The 17741-nt window shown below is 41.2% G+C and overlaps 1 protein-coding gene across 1 annotated transcript; it reads left to right on the forward strand.

Moving 5' to 3' along the window:
* The first annotated feature begins 6413 nt into the window (after positions 1-6413).
* Positions 6414-14622, forward strand: LOC104959307 (neuronal cell adhesion molecule-like). The gene is made up of 16 exons (XM_010787175.1): positions 6414-6423; positions 6490-6723; positions 6808-6878; positions 6968-7193; positions 7549-7664; positions 8413-8620; positions 9044-9166; positions 9264-9440; positions 9994-10026; positions 10597-10662; positions 11423-11545; positions 11689-11844; positions 12350-12481; positions 12656-12734; positions 13349-13360; positions 14237-14622. Exons 1-16 carry the CDS (start codon positions 6414-6416, stop codon positions 14469-14471), a joined length of 2001 nt encoding a protein of 666 aa, XP_010785477.1. The 3' UTR covers positions 14472-14622.
* Positions 14623-17741: the final 3119 nt, after the last annotated feature.

Below are 17741 nucleotides of genomic sequence, written 5' to 3' on the forward strand. Positions count from 1 at the left end.
GCGGCGCTCAGTCCTCAGACGTTTAACCTGAGGAGTTCAATTAAAACCAGCATCTCTGAGCCGAGGGAGCAGACCACCTGATCTACAGACCACCTGATCTACAGACCACCTGATCTACAGACCACAGGGTCCTGCAGGGTCCACACACCTGATCACACACACCTTCATAAGATCACACACACCTTCATAAGATCACACACACCGTTATAAGATCACACACACCTGATCACACACACCGTTATAAGATCACACACACCTGATCACACACACCTTCATAAGATCACACACACCTGATCACACACACCTTCATAAGATCACACACACCTGATCACACACACCTGATCACACACACCTTCATATTATTATCACACACACCTTCATATGATTATGGAAACCCGTAGAGAAAATCTGGGCTAAAACTATTCATATTAATATTTGCTAATGTTCTTTCCACATAGAGCAGTTATTCTGTGTTCTCTTCAGAAGACATATTTCATTTAACGATAATAAGAACAATCAAAGTCATAGTCTACAATATTATTATTTTTAATTAGGAGAAAGGAGAACATTAACAAATATATAAAAATGCTATAATTTATTTTGTATTTATTTTGCTATATTTTATTTTGCTTAGATGCTGAAGGATTTTGTAGCATTAGCTTTCTTAAAAACATTTTCAGGACCCTGCAGAAACCCTGAAATATTATAAACATCTTTTGTATTCTTAATATTTTACAACACAAATCATAAATGCTGTCTTGTCTCCACCTTTGTGGGTTCCCTTGCAGTAATTTGTGTCCATCTTTATTCTGTTCATATAGTTCTAATGGAAAGTCTGTGTCATGGTCTGAACCAGGTGCCAGGCTCCCTCCCAAAGGAGATCACACGTGGCACAGACTGTCAGTGCACGTGAGGCGGCAGGAGGCCAATCAGACGGCCGTCATCAAACCCTTAACCAACTCCTTCCTCAGCACTAAGACTCTGTACAACGTGGCCGAGGAGGAGGACGAGGGCGAGGCCGTGCGCTACAACCCCCCCGTCACTCCTCCCATGATGCACCAGGGTCAGATCCCGAGGGGGGAGGAACCGTACGGACCTCGCCCAAAAAACACAAAAAACTGCATCTTCGTGGAGCGTCCGCAGGTGGACGAATTCAACATACCCAAGTTAAATGACATGATTAGCATTCCTGAGGCGGTTAGTGGTGGTGTGTTAGTGTACCAGCACCAGGAGCCCCTCCTCTACCAGGAGCCCCTACTTCAGCTGGAGCCCCACCTCCTCCACGAGGAGACCCACCTCAACCAGGAGACCCACCTCAACCAGGAGACCCTCCTCCTTCACGAGACCCTCCTCCACCAGGAGACCCACCTCAACCAAGAGACCCTCCTCCTCCACGAGACCCTCCTCCACCAGGAGACCCACCCTCACCAGGAGCCCTTCCTCCACCAGGAAACCTTCCTCCACCAGGAGCCCCTTCACCACTATAAGCCCCACCTCCACCTCCACCTTGAGAGCCACCACCCCCAGGAGCCCCTCCTCCACCAAGACACCCACCTCCACCAGGAGCCCTTCCTCAACCAGGAGCCCCTCCTCAACCAGGAGCCCCACCTCCACCAGGAGCCCCACTTCCACCAGGAGCCCCACTTCCACCAGGAGCCCCACTTCCACCAGGAGCCCTTCCTCCACCAGAAGCCCCACCACCACCAGGAGCCCTTCCTCCACCAGGCTACCCACCTCCACCAGGAGCCCCACTTCCACCCGGACACCCACCTCCACCAGGAGCTCCACCTCCGCCAGGAGACCCACCTCCACCAGGAGCCCCACCTCCACCAGGACCCCCACCTCCACCAGGAGCCCCACCTCCACCAGGAGCCCCACCTCCACCAGGAGCCTGACTCCCCTTCAGAGGAGGAAGATGAGGCTCAGTTTGGGCTACTTCACGGCTACATATACAACAACGCCCGGATCCACGACAGCGACGGGGAGTCGGTGGACGGGAAACTCTCCGAGGAGGCCCTCATGCCTCCGTCTCCGTTCAGAGATCACAACGCTCCTCCTCCCGTGAACCCCTTCCCAAATTCAGAGTCCATTCTGTGCAGCCCGACCAACATGACCTACGCTTCCGTCATCCTCAAAGACTTCAAGCAGAGTGCCTCCACTCTGTGAGGGAGACATGGGAGATAAGATAAGAAGTGCTTTATTGATCCAAAATTGGCACATTTTAGCGAGGATCAAGTAGGGGAGATCGGGGAGGGTTGACATGCTGTTTGAAAATGTTGGTGCTGAAATATGCGGAATTGGGTTCAAGGGTTCAGCTTACAGGATCATTCCAGCAATATGTGCCCAAACGAAATTGGTGTGAATGCTGAGAAGCAAAAGCAATAGTTATATATATAAAAAACGTAATAATTCTAAAAATATTAACCATATTTCATCCAAATGTTACTATAAAAATATTCACCTTTTTATAGGATCATGTCCCGATGTATAGAGGGCGGAGTTTGAAAAGGGTTGGTGCTGAAATGTGCAATATTGGGGTCAAGGGGTCAGATTACAGGATCATTCCAGCATTATGGTCCCAAACGCAATTGGTGTGAATGCTGAGAAGCAAAAGTACCGCATTGACCCGAATATAAGTCATCTTATAATTCGTAACAGTAACAGCACACGGCAACAGGAGAGGAAGAGATGGAGATGGGAGAGACACAGAGACCAACTCCAACAAAGTGGATCAAAAGTAGGCGAGTTAATAAACAAGAGAGGAGAAGATACGATGCCGATTTTAAGATAATGTGATCAATGAAGTCATCGAACAACTGTCGAGCAGCAAAGAGATATGAAATGTAAACCAGTCAGAGAAAAGCATTCCAAGGTCTTTTCCAAAAATGGGTCTTGAAAAAGAGGGGTCGTCTTATAATGGGTCAATAAGATAATAGTTATATATAAAAACGTTCATTAGTCCAGAAATATTAACCACAATTCATCCAAATGTTACTAAAGAAATCTCCACCTTCTCATCGCCGTGGCTCAGTGGGTTAGAGCGCTGAGCTTCAGATGCTGGTTAGCGCCGGCTGTGCAGCACCCATCATCCACACCGCAATTTCTTCAGGAATCGTATTCTAGTCTAGATGATTGTTGAGCATCTCTTTGGGCGCCTTTTAGGCACCAGATGTACTTTGGTATTGACGTGTTGATACCCGCTCTTTAGGGTCTGTTTCAGGCTTTTAATTAAAACTCCAACGTGAATCCAGCAACGCTGTTATTACCTCATTCACATGACAAGCGTTTGAGTTCTATTCCTCCACATCTTGCTCAGCTTACAGGGCCGTCCCTCCCTACAGGCCGAGCATGCAGACTGCGTGGGGCCTCACCTTGCGGAGGGGGCCTCACCTTGCGGAGGGTGCCTCAACTGAGCCGAAAATGCGGAGCACCTATGCGCTTATGTGTGGCGCCGCACGGTTTCGCCGCAACGAGGCTCCAATAGCACCCACCCCCCCTTACTGCCGCCCTTTCATCGTCCAGCCAATCAGATGAGAGCTGAATGAAAAGGGGCAAGTTAGCCAGGGAGGTAACCATTTAAACAAAACATAATTAGCTGTTTTCACCACAAAGCTTTACACTTAACGTCCAGGTTTTTAAATAGAAACTGTGCCGACCGTCCCCCTCCTCTCTACTAATTGATATACTTAAGTTTCTGACCTGCTGTATATGACGAGGTATAAAGATATACTTAAGTTTCTGACCTGCTGTATATGACGAGGTATAAGGATATACTTAAGTTTCTGACCCGCTGTATATGACGAGGTATAAAGATATACTTAAGTTTCTGACCCGCTGTATATGACGAGGTATAAAGATATACTTAAGTTTCTGACCTGCTGTATATGACGAGGTATAAGGATATACTTAAGTGTCTGACCTGCTGTATATGACGAGGTATAAAGATATACTTAAGTTTCTGACCCGCTGTATATGACGAGGTATAAGGATATAAGGAAAGTCATGTTTCACTCGTTGAATGATAGCTGTATTTTAAAACGTTTAAATGTTGTCTTCAATAGTGGAGGAAATTGCCAATTAAATATTTATATGCTCAAATAAGATTTTAGGATAACGTTACGGACGACATGCTTCAAACATTTATATTAATTATTTGTCATTATCTCTAAATGTCGTTGTTTTCTTGACCTGACAATTTTAATTTTGTCGTCTATGAAAAACAAAATTTGATATTTTTTTCCCAACGATTTTTATTTATTTAGGATTTATTTTAAGAAACAAAAACAAACATGCTTCATGTGTAATAATACAAGGTACATATTTGAAAGAATTATGCATAGACCATAAGACAAATTCAGCTTTTTGAGCCTTTTACCAAAACAATGCAATACGGGGCGTAGAGTCCAGTAGAATCTGCTTTCAATGATCTTCTCTATTTTACCTCGTACCTCTTTTGTGCACATGGTATATTGTGTTGTATTGTTTTGAATCCACCGGGTCACTACATCTGATATTTTTGAGGTATCGACAAATAACTACGGAAAAAACTGAGATAATAAAATGTTGTAACCATGGCGCTTCGAGGCCTCTGTATTAATAGATTTTGTGCTTTATCAACAACTAAGTTTTTTTATGTACATTTATTAACATAGATAGATGTGTTTTAGAAAATATAGGCGACATAACAAGTATGCTGAGTTTCAACCCCGTTACTTAAAGCTGAATATAGTTTGTATGTGATGCAAAGAAACTATCAACAATGTTTTTAGAAGACGTTTTGTGTTTCATATCGTGTGTTTTGTACTTTATAAGGATGAAAAAGGCTTAAAGGAATAATTTAACATTTGGGAAAATACTTATTTGGTTTCTTAAAGTTTGTTAGAGTGATAGATTCAGATTCTTGATGTTTAAAATACGTTTCTAATCTTAGTTTTTGGAGGTGAGACAAACACAGGATGCGCTAAAGTTGGTGCCCCGTGTGAGGCTGAAAGGGAACGTCTACAACGGCTCACTACACGAAAAAGAGACACAAAACGATGGGTGTCTTTGACATTATTTAAGTTATTTTACTCTTCCAACTTACCAGACAGACACACACTCCTATTGTTCACTATGTAATCTATTGAAGATTTTGAATAAACAGGTACTTCTTTACCTTTCTGTATGGGCCCGAGTGTATGTCTGCCAGCTTTGTTCAAGCTCCTTTGAAAACTGCAACTGCTCTCCCGGTGGAACGAGATCACGGTCGGGGTCATACCAATTGTTAACTATGTTGGTTATTCTCGCGTCCAGGAGAGAAGCTTTAAAAATGAGACTAAATGGAGTCTCTGAGAAGATTCAAATGGGATACTTTAATTAAAAAAAGGCGCGGTAGTGTTACAAGCAGAATATTGTTCAGGTGAGGAGAGAAAAGCTGCAGCTCCTTCTCGCAATGGCGGCCGTGAAGAAGAGACACACAAGTCTTCGTACTTCCCGCTTCCTGGCTGTTCGCTCCTCCTCTCTGGGAGCTGTAGTGACGTAGGGGACTCCCCCCTCGTTCTTCTGAGTCCTATCCGATATTGCGTTATACGGAGGATTCCGACATTTTACATTCATTGCTTACTTCCACATGCCTCTTCTCCTCATATTCTCTTTCATCACTTTTCATTTAACACATTCTAAACGCCGTAATTCATACTTTAAAAATACTGGAAATACTTCACGGCATTTTGGTTTCCGGTGGAGTTCCGGGTGTTGTAACATGCTACCCACGTCTGTAAACAATAATGTATTCAAATAAACTGTACCTTCATTTAATATTCAGCATGGTAGTATCTCGACATCTATAGTTGTAGTGTTAAATCAGTAGGTTTCGGTTTGCACCACTCCATGTCATTTCGCTACTAAATTCACCTCTTTAGGAAATCATATATTAGCCACATGTTAAATGCTAACCGTAGATGAAGGATTTTCAGAATAAAAGCTTAACTGGTTGTGCACGAGAATTTTGGTTTTTTTCAGTATAAAACAGCGTTTAAACTGACGGTATGTTTAAGCTACGTTATACCATCAAAACATTGATTTTAATTTTTAACAATATACCCTGTATATTTATGCTTTTCCGGATTTAAACCCAGCAGAAAAGACTTTTGGTCCAGTAAAGTCTGCTTGAAAGGATCTTCTTTGTTGTACCTCTCACATTTTAATCTGAACATATCATATTTACTACTTGAGCATTGATTCTGATCCTTTTTAACTCCATGTTCCATCAACTTAATTCCAAAGGTCGAGTAATATCCCTATTGAAAGAAAAATACACGGTCAATTATGTTGTTTTAGGGAGACATATAATCTCCTGGATTGCTTAAGGAATAAGTAACTGTTGACCAGAGGTGGAAGAAGTAACCAGAGATTTTACATCAGTAAAAGTAGTGATGCCACAGTGTAGAAATACTCTTCCTGCTACTCTTTATGTAAAAGTCCTGCATTCATGAACTCAATTATTTGAAGTCAGTGTCTTTAATTCAATATTTACTCCACCCACAGAGTTTCTGATCCAGTACGAGGATCTGCTCCACCAGCCGGGGGTGTGGATCAACCTGACGGATGCTTCTGGGACGAGCACCACGGCGCAGTTGAAGCTCTCTCCGTACGTCTACTACTCGTTCAGAGTGCTGGGTATGAACCGCGTGGGCTACAGCCAGCCCAGCCAGCCCTCCAGCCAGTACAGGACCACCCCTGCAGGTGATTGACACAACAAATGATCTGCTATATTTAAATATTCAAAAATATCCATTAATCAATCTATATTTGTTTTTGTTTTTCTAGCTCCTGATGACAATCCATCAGATGTGAGTGGAGTAGGGACACAGCCTGGGAATTTAGTCATATCCTGGACGGTAAGATTGCTTTTATGACAAAAAACAAACGGGAGAACATTTCACGATTTTAGTTTTTTAGGCAAATGACAACATATTTCTCTCCACAGCCGCTGACCGGATTCCAGGCTAACGGGCCCAACTTAGAGTACAGAGTTCAGTGGAGAGCGAAGGACGTGGACGAGGATTGGAGCTCGAAGAACGTGGCCAACGTTTCCCAGTTTGTCGTGACTGGAACTCCCATCTACGTGCCGTACGAGGTCAAGGTTCAAGCGTTGAACGATTATGGCACCGCCTCCGAGCCCGAGGCAGTGTTTGGATACTCTGGAGAAGACTGTGAGTTTCCTGAGTCAACATCCTTTATGTTTCTCAGGGTTTTTGTTGTTGTTGAACCAATGAGTTTTGCTGGACCTTTTTTTTCAAAACATTGCAATACAGGTTATGGCCAAGATGAGATCTAAACATCTTTGTACATTTTTACTATATATATGCTTCTCCGGATACAAACCCAGCCGAAAAGACATTGTGTCCAGTAAAGTCTGCTTGAAAGGATCTTCTTTGTTGCACCTCTCACATCTTAATCTCATATTTACTCCTATTAAACATTGATTCTGATCCTTTAGCTACATGTTCCATAAACGTCATGTTAATAGTTGATTGACTTTAAACTGAATCGTCCTCCTCTCTGCAGTGCCTCTGTCTGCTCCTGACAGTGTGCAGGTCATGGTACACAACAGCACTCTGGCAGAAGTGCACTGGGAGCCTGTCTCCTCCCCCTCTGTCAGAGGTAAACTGCAGGGGTACAAGGTACTGTTTTTATCTTTCATACATGATTCATTTCCTGTATATTCACAAAATAGATGACGATTTAAAGATGACCAAATTAGGCATTAACGCATCTTGGTTAGCCTCATAGTAGGGCTGCTCAATTAATCGTCTTTAAATCGCGATTACGATTATGGCTTGCAACGATTACGAAAACAACGTAATCGAAATAAAACGATAATTTTTTTATTATTACTTTTTTTTTTTTTTTATATAATTTTTTTTTTTGGTTTTTCAGTTGGATTATACTTAAAGTTCAGGGTAATCAACTGTTAAAAATATACTGTTCAAATTATTTTTCTCCAATAAATGGATGTTTTCAAAGTCAATGAATAATCGCATTTAATAATCGCAATTACAATTATTGACCCAAATAATCGAGATTATGATTTTTGCCATAATCGAGCAGCCCTACCTCATAGGATGTTGAACCACAGTAATGGTAACCGTTAATTAGATTCCCATAAAAGAACATATTAATTTATTTTAAAGGGAACCAAATACATTGAAGTGATATTTATTTGTTCCGTGTTTTCAAATTATGAAGCCCTTTAGCCAAACTTGAATTAGCAGATAACAGGTCTTGGAAGTTAATAAAGGAAGTTTTAAGACTCTATCAAGACAGTTGTTTTCATTCTAAGCATATCTGGACTGGTCCCCTAACCGTGTTGATGAGACACAAACTACAAATCAAGCTAAGACGAATGAACTCCTCATGTGTTTCCTGCAGGTGTACTACCGGCGGGAGCGCGGCTTTCACGACACAGAGGAGGCTGCAGAGCAGAGCGAGCAGGTCCTGACGTTCAGTGGGAATCGAAGCGAGGGACTTCTGCCGGGCCTCCAGCCCTACAGCCTCTACAACCTCACCATCAGGGTCCTCAACAGCAAAGGAGAAGGACCTCCGAGCCCCAGCAAGAAGTTTGAGACCCCTGAAGGAGGTGTGTAAAACCTCACATTACAACCTAGTAATTGCGTGGAAAAGCAATCCTGTGTTCAGAAATCAGAATCAGAAACGGGTTTATTGCCAGGTAGGTTGACACGTACGAGGAATTTGACTTGGTGTCGTGGTGCATACATAAAAGTGAAAAACTAAACAAAAACACAGATGGCAAACTATTTTAAGATCACTATAATAACATTACAGAAAAATAAGAACAAATATATTAAAATAGAAAATAAAATAAAGCAGTCATTTACATTGAAATAGAATGCAATAAAATATGTGCAAACCAGATATTATAAACAGTATATAATAACCAGATAATGCTACACAACCACCATCTTGCCTTCTTGTGTTGAATATTAATGCTAATGAATGGTCAGCATCCAGACCCTGACTGTTGTTCTGTTCATGTTTTCAGTCCCGGGGCCTCCATCTTTTCTGAATGTCGTTAACCCCAGTTTGGATTCTCTCACTCTGGAATGGGGCCCACCGATGAACAACAATGGACGCCTCGCTGGATACACACTGAAATACCAACCAGGTAGGCTCTCCAGCTACCAGACCAAAAAAAAATGATGCCTTGTTTATTATTTCCATGTATTCCTAACAATATGGCTCCTGTGACTCTGTGTCTGCAGTCAACACCACGAAGGAGCTGGGGCCGGTGAAGAGCATGTCTTTACCAGCCAACGACACCAGTATCACCCTGGGCAACCTGAACTCCAGCATGCTCTACAAGTTCTACCTAAGCGCTAAGACAATCAAAGGCTCTGGCCCCATCATCACAGAGGAGGCCTTCACTGTCATGGACACAAGTGAGTTATTTAGAGCTTCATCTGTAGCAGATAACAGGAAGAGGTCAAAGTCCTGAATCAGTGGTGTGCTGTTTTCCTATCAACTTTTGTCCTACATAGTATACAGTGTAAAATATCATTTTAAGCAAACGTTATTCGGCCCTATTACAAGTATTGCTCTTATTTTGGCAAATGTATGGTTAATAGACCTCATTTACACACAATAAAGCAGAATTTCCTAATTGAAAAAGGCACAAATATATAATTATTTAATCATTTGACCCCAGAAGATCGCATTTTTCATGCATTTGAATGAAACCCAAACTTAATGGAAGTGATCATAATTCTCTCCTCACGAAAAACATAGTCTACAGGCACACAAGATATTTTTCTGGCACTACAAACCTATAAAAACATTTGGAAACTTTACTCGAGGACAACAGGAAGGTTAAGGAAACAAAAGATGGAGTGCATGGGTAAACGTCACAGTGCTCTGACTGATATCAAGGCTACCTGTGAGCTTAAACGCATCCTACTGCTTTTCACACCTTTCTTTCTCTTTTTCTCTCTGAAGCTCGTACTCAGCCCACTGTAGAGACAGGCAAAGGTAACCCGAGTTTACCACTGGAAGCACCTGCATGTTATTCACACCACCGAAAAACAGCATAGCATAGTCTTTAGTGAAATTACCCATGCATGGTACTTATAATAGCATGAATAAATAGGACTAGTGTGACAGACTTCCATGGCATCTGTAAGCAAACCATGCTTGTGTCCGGTTCTGAGATATCTTAGGTTAAAATCATAGACTGTATATATAAAATACCCATTTCTTTTAAAGCTAGTTCTAGTTATGCTTGCAGTTGTTACCTCTTCAATCGAACATGATTTCATCGGAAGCCTCACGCATGACGCTTGTGAATGCCTCAACACAGCACTAACACATTATGTACCTGTTAATGCTTTTACATAAAACACAAGCATTTGATTAAGAGTATATGCATGCTGCAGTGCGTAACACCCCTCGAAATCTCAAATGTTAGGAGGTTTTGCACCAGGTTTTAACTCGGCATGTCAGTAGCAACTTCCCCCTGAAATCAGTGCCTCTACAGTTCACTCTATGCTGTTTCCTGTGTTCTGTATGCGTGTTGTCTCACTCTTTTCAATGTTCTTTCAGGCCCTACAGAGCCCCCTCACCCAACCTCCCCCATCACTCAGTCTCCGCCTCCCCTGTTTCACAAGGGTATAAAAGCATATATATATAAGCACTCCCTGTATCCCCTTCTACCTCCCCGAATACCTTCACGTTATTCTGCGAAAAAATGGTCGATCTCAGCAAAAAAAGTCTTTAAGATATTAGTTTGATTAAGAAAAGGAAGTGGATCTAAGTGGTTTCTGTTGGATCTTTCTCTGACTGGTTCTTGTTTGACTTGTTTTAGGAGAATTCAAATAAGTCCTCGGGGAGATGGCCATTTTGTGCAGCTATAACACTGAACTGTTTCGATGTTTTGGAAGGATGTCAAACTGCAATCTGTTATTTTATCAATTCACTTTGGGCTATATGTGAAAACCCTTTGAGATCTGACCAAAGTGAGCGACAATTTCACTTTCTTTTGATCAGATCTCAAGAAATGTTTCACATGTGTCACTAATCCTAGTCCACAGTGTTGTTGTGTATTGTATAATGCAACTTTTTTTCTACCAAATGACTGTAAATTGAGTCTCTGGTCAGTCAAACAGTTTCAAAAATCCTAAACCTAAGAGTATAGATGGAGTTTCTTTTTATTTCTTGATTTGAATTATACTGCTGTGCTGGTAGGCCTCAGGTTACAGTAGCAGCTTCATGCTAAATACTGGCATATTGGATCTATGTTTTTGTTTCAATGTTATTTCTACTTGCTCCTTTCCTCAATAGCAGTTTAATTTCATAGTAAAGGTTTTGTAAAATTGGTACATTTATCATTTAAATTACAACTCTCTCTCTCTCTCTCTTGTGTGCTCAGCGCCGCCTGTCGGCCCTGCGTTCGGCAATGTTAACACGTCTATGTCGGACGAAGGTGCGGTGATCAGTTGGGATTACTTTGGACACCATAAGAATGTTTATGTGGAATATATTGTGGAAAACAGTAAGGCTTTCGCTTTGTATCTCAAAACAATGCGTTGAACGGCTGTATTATAACATAATCAGTCGTTTAAATGCCACCATTAAAATAATTCTTCTTCTTCCTCCTTGAATCCGATTCCTCTCCATCCGCTTCACCGACCTCAGGTAAAGACGACTGGAAAAGGGAGTTGGTAAACGGCTCCCACTGGCATATGATAAAGGGGTTAAAGCCCGGGACGTCCTATAAGGTGCGAGTGGTCGCTAGAGACCCCTCCGACCCGACGGTCCACAGCACAGACGAGGTGCTGGTGGCGGTGCCAGGTGAGGCGGCATGCCTCCGATCCACAATCGTTGTGTTTTCATTTAAATAAAAATGTTTCCATCCATCTTTCCGTTCTCAGTGTCCGACATTCCACTCCATCCGTTAGTTTGTTAGTGTACAAGCACGTCCGAAGTCGTACTGATCCATTAAAATCACCACTAAACACCAATTATTTTACTTTTTTGTCGTTATTAAAAGCCTAATATCAACATATCAACCCATTTTCATTTCATTTTGATTTCTTTCTTAACTGCTGGTTCCACCATTTTTAGCAGCCATGATTACAATTTGGACTGACAGCCCTGCTTCCTGTTTGTCTCCACCCCCCCCCCGTGTGTGTGTGTGTGTGTGTGTGTGTGTGTGTGTGTGTGTCTGACTGTATACTGTGTTTGTGCGTCTGACTGTATTGTGTGTGTGTGTGTGTGTGTGTGTGTGTGTGTGTCTGACTGTATACTGTGTGTGTGTCTGACTGTATACTGTGTGTGTGTGTGTGTGTGTGTGTAGCTGTGCCCAGTCGGCAGGTAGACATTGCCACCCAGGGCTGGTTCATTGGCCTGATGTGTGCCATCGCCCTCCTCATCTTGGTCCTGCTCATCGTGTGCTTCATCAAGAGGAACAAGGGTGGCAAATATCCAGGTAATGCTCACATTATAAGTATGTACTGTAACGTCAAGCGTATTGATATTGATGATGCAATTTAGTGCCAGTTTTTGATTTAAAAAAAAAGCCCTATCTCTTACAATTACCTATATAAGAAATGGATGTATGCACTTTTGAGATGAAGTCATCAAACGTGTGTGTAATCTGCAGTGAAAGAGAAAGAAGACGCTCACCAAGACCCAGAGATCCAGCCTATGAAGGAGGATGATGGGACATTTGGAGAGTACAGGTGAGGAGTGGAAAGAACACACTCAAATACAGCGAAGATGTTCCTTCATTGAGAGCTGACTGTTTGCATGAAGAACATTTCCCCAGCTACAAGGACACTGTTCCTACCAGACTCCATTAATAAACACTCCATAGAGCAGGACATCTCTGAGCACTATTGTGTTCTTTTTTGACCAAAAGAATGTCTGGAAATCATCAACAAAGACTTTGTGCAATGGAAAATATGTCCGATAATTCAACTGCTTAATACAAATCCCATTATTGTGACGCAGTTTCAGGTTTTTCATCACTTGTTCAAGTTTTTCTAGGAATTCTATGAGTTTTACGACACAGCCCTTGAGCTTTACAGGGACAATTTTGACTTTATTACAACCTCAACTGCTTAAAGTGTATAATAAACTGTGTAGCCAAAACACAACACACTCAGACCATGAGACTGAGCCTGAGAATCAGCAGAATATGTCCTCTTTAACTTGTCGTGGTGTCATTGTGCTTTAAATGTTCCCATACACAAGCTTATGTCTTGTCTGTTCATAAAACAGACGCTCATTGTGGCTTATGAATTGCTTTTCATGTGTCCTTCCATTCTTATCTCTGTTTTGTGGCCGGGTTTAGGTCTATGGAGAGGTAAGGCGAGATGTGGTAAAACAAGCATGCATAAAACCTCAAGCAATGTGACTAAAAGCAACCGATCAGTTTTACTATGTCATCATACTTACTTATAGTCAACATCATAACCACAGTTATAACATTAACACTCAACATGAACAAATACTGCTTCTACTTCCCTAGTTCCTTCCATTTAATACATGTAATACAAATGCATTGAGCTTTAACATGAAGTTGATATCATAGATTTTAGATTGTAGAGCTTGCGTAGTATTAACTAAAAAGGGATGTTTTTAGATCAAATGAAACCAGGTTTTATCTTTTGGGGGAGGACTGAAAAATAAGTGCATTTTGGATTGCATGTCAACTGAAAGCATATTGGTTGATTTGAAGGTAAAGTATTGCAAGAGACTGAACGGCACGCTTTTGGAAAATCCTCTCTAGCAGTGGTCACCAACTCTAACCCAGACTGAAAGCAGCACTAACACTATAGTGTGTAGATAATACCATAGACGTAGCTGAGCTGCTCCACTGTACAAGCTCCATGCAGAGTGATGTTCCAGGACATTGTTACTGTACAATATAGTAAGCCTTTAGTTAGAGTTTATTCAACTTAAAGGGAACATATTCCACCTTTTATATTGAATCAGTAGTGATATTAATCGTAGTCAATCAAAGCTATGAATTCCTAATTTTCATTGATGTTGCACATTTGTAGCAAACTGTGCACACAACAGCAATATATATTCCTAGTTTCACACAGTAAATGGGATATTCGTGCAGTGGAGAAGCCAGATTACTCTTTGTGGCATCAGGGTTTCTGACCACTGCAGAAAGATCAACAATCTTCCACAAATGATCTTCTCAATAACCTTCCTTCCATCTCTTTCGCAGCGACACGGAGGACCACAAGCCGCTGAAGGGCAGCCGGACGCCGTCCAACGGGACGGTGCGCCGCGACGAGAGCGACGACAGCCTGGTGGACTACGGGGAGGGCGGGGACGGACAGTTCAACGAGGACGGATCCTTCATCGGCCAGTACAGCGGCAAGAAAGAGAAAGACACACACGAAGGGAACGAGAGTTCGGAGGCCCCGTCGCCCGTCAACGCCATGAACTCCTTCGTCTAACCGAGGGCCCCCCGAGGCTGAGATACACCTCGTCACCTTGGCAAATGTGACCATTCCTGTGGTGACAGTTGCTAAGGTGACAGTCCACGGTGGCGGGCACTCCGGTGGCTTCCTGTCACCAACACTGCTGGCACGCCCTCATCATCACCACCCCCCCNTTAATATTCAGCATGGTAGTATCTCGACATCTATAATTGTATTGTTAAATCAGTAGGTTTCGGTTTGCACCACTCCATGTCATTTCGCTACTAAATTCACCTCTTTAGGGAATCGTATATTAGCCACATGCTAAATGCTAACCGGAGATGAAGGATTTTCAGAATAAAAGCTTAACTGGTTGTGCACGAGAATTTCAGTATAAAACAGCGTTTAAACTGACGGTATGTTTAAGCTACATTATACCATCAAAACATTGATTTTAATTTCTAACAATTTACAGATATATATAGATAACATTCCATAGCTAAATTGCTAACTTTAGCTAGCTAACCAGCTCACTGACAGGTTAACTGAGTCTCTGGTGAACTTGTAGATTAGTTGTGAAGTATGAGACAGACTTGTGAGGCTTCCTCCTTTACCAGTCTTTATGCTAAGCTATGCTAACGACTGGTGGTAGGTTGATATTGTACATGAGCCCGGTATCAATCCTCTTTTTCAAACGTTTTGCAGGACGTTCTTTACCTAAATGTCACGTTTTTCGCCTAAAGCTGAGAGCTATCTTTTAGATGGGTAGCTAATGTAAGCTAGCTATGTAGATAGATAGTGAACATTAGCTAGCTTGATTTACAGATGGATGGATGTATAACTTAGCTAGTAAAATAGCTAACGTTTGGCGGCTAACCAGCGCACTGATAGGCTAATTACATTTGGTTTCTTTCTAGGTTAACTTGTTTTTATAAATGTCAAACTGTGGACCTTTGTCTACCCTTCTGGGGGCGGGGCTTCATACATTGAATTAAATTGATTGAGGATGCAGATTAGTTGTAAAGTAATAGACCAGTCTTTATGCTAATGCCTGGTGATAGCTTCATATTTAGCCTGGTATCAATCCTCTTTTCAAACTTTTTGCTGGACGTTCTTTTTCCTAAATGTCACGTTTTTCGACTAAAGCTGAGAAAGCAGAATAGACATGTTTCTTATTGGAGAAAAGTGTGATTTACAGATAGATACTGTAGATAACATTCCATAGCTCAATTGCTAACTTTAGTTAGCTAAACAGCTCACTGACGGGTTAACTTGCAGATTAGTTGTAAAGTAATAGACCAGTCTATATGCTAAGCTATGCTAATGATGACTGGTGGTAGGTTGATATTATACATAAGAGTGGTATCAATCCGCTGGACGTTCTTTTTCCTAAATGTCACGTTTTTCGCTTAAAGCTGAGAAAGCAGAATAGACATGTTTCTTGTTGGAGAAAAGTGTGATTTGTGTGATTCTGTGACAGATACAGGACTGACTGTCACTGATGTAGCAGAGGACAAAGTGCCACATTTTCATTAAGATCTCTGTTTTTATTTCCTACATTTGTCTCATTTTGATGTCAAATTTGTACCTTTTTTATAAATAGACATGATTTCATAACTGTATAGATTTAAGATAAATGACATGTTTTGTGAATGTATGAATTGTGTATCATATTTTGATATTCAGATGATATCTATATATGCATTACAATATTAGAAATATGCTTTAATTGTGTATTAAGAGCCTCAAACCTGTATAATGTGATAAGTGCTTCTGTTTACTTTAGTGATATTCTGAATAAGCTATCTGTCGTAAACACAGGATCAATTAACGTCTGCCATTTTAAACAAATATATACAGGATTTAAAATGACTCTTGTTGCATCGAGTAAATTCAATGTTTTGTATGTTTTTGTCTCCTGTTTTTGACTAAACCAGCTGACTGTCCTTTTCCTGTCACAAGTATTCATCTCATTAGCTTCAAAGAATAAAAGCTGTTTTGAAGAGATGACAATTATTTTGACATCGAGAAAATAAAACATTCTTGCAATAATCCAGAATAAGCTATTAATTTCAAATGAAAATAGAAATGTTTAATTAAACTTTATAGGTCTTTATTTATGTATCTGAGAAAAACAACATTTGTTTTCTGAAGTTAATGAAAAATAACTTCTGAAACAAATACAATTACAGAATAACTGTTACGTCCCGGCTCGTGGAAAGTGGAAGGTAACATATAACCAGTTGAAATTGGTAAATAGGAAGTTGTTTTAATGAATGCGCACAAGTTGGCCACAATCAAAACAAAAAGGCCACAAAGGCACCGGTTTAAATAAGTAAATAAAGGAACTAAGGGAGACTCTTTAAATAAGAGTTTGCAAGTTTTAGACAAACAAAATAGCCTAAAGAAAACCTCACATCTAAAGTGGGATAAAAAGAATAAGGCTAACAAAAATAGGCAGTCACCAAAACACAGCCTGTGTACAAGTTAACCACAGTTAACGTTTGTATTACAAGATAATCAGAGTTATAAGAACAAGCACAAATATACACACAACCTAGTTAACCACCATTAACACAAACTAGCACCGAATGTACAGAGAGAGTACCGAGAGACGTCTGCCCCAGATTCAGACCTCTCCCGACTAACTGAGGAGCACACATTGTTGTAGCTGTCCCCGGAAGGTCTGTGCGGGGATTGGAGAGTCGGCCCGGCATGCTCCAAACCAGATCTTCGGTCACGCCTACCGGGGGAGGAACAGGAAGCTGGCATCTAATGGCGTCTGGGCAACGTATACATATAACACACAGCTGCAAACACTTACTGAAAGGTTAATGGGCAGAGAGAAGGCGGCGGCCGTAACAATAACTAAGGATAAAACATTTGAACCATGGCTGTTTAGGGCTTCCATATATTATACATGTTGTGCTTTTATTAGAAAATACTATGCGTTTTTCTTTTGAACACTGGTTCAACACTAGTTTTCTGCTTTATCATGAAGCAATAACAGCAACTGTCTGCTTTTTCTCCAAAATCTCCAGATTTTTTCTCAAAATTCAGATTTTTTCTCAAAATTCGAACTTCTTCTAAAAATCTCAAAAATTCTGACTTTTTCTCAAAAGTCTGACTTTTTGTCAACATTTCTCAAAATTCTGACTTTTTCTCAAAATCTCCAAATTCTGACTTTCTCCCAAAAGTCTGACTTTTTCTTAAAATCTGGAAGTAACCATCACATACAGAGCATCAACTAGTTCCTGAACAGTGTCCTTCACATGCTGATATCCAAGAGAGGGAGTTACCCATTCA

Source organism: Notothenia coriiceps, unplaced genomic scaffold, assembly GCF_000735185.1.
Source record: "Notothenia coriiceps isolate Sejong01 unplaced genomic scaffold, NC01 NC01_scaffold00030210, whole genome shotgun sequence".
In the NCBI taxonomy this organism is placed as follows: domain Eukaryota; kingdom Metazoa; phylum Chordata; class Actinopteri; order Perciformes; family Nototheniidae; genus Notothenia; species Notothenia coriiceps.

Excerpts from the sequence above, each read along its gene's own strand:
- LOC104959307 (XM_010787175.1), top strand. Across the intron at positions 9,167-9,263 it reads CACACTGAAATACCAACCAG|TCAACACCACGAAGGAGCTG; the intron begins GTAGGCTCTCCA and ends CTGTGTCTGCAG. Across the intron at positions 12,482-12,655 it reads CAAGGGTGGCAAATATCCAG|TGAAAGAGAAAGAAGACGCT; the intron begins GTAATGCTCACA and ends TGTAATCTGCAG.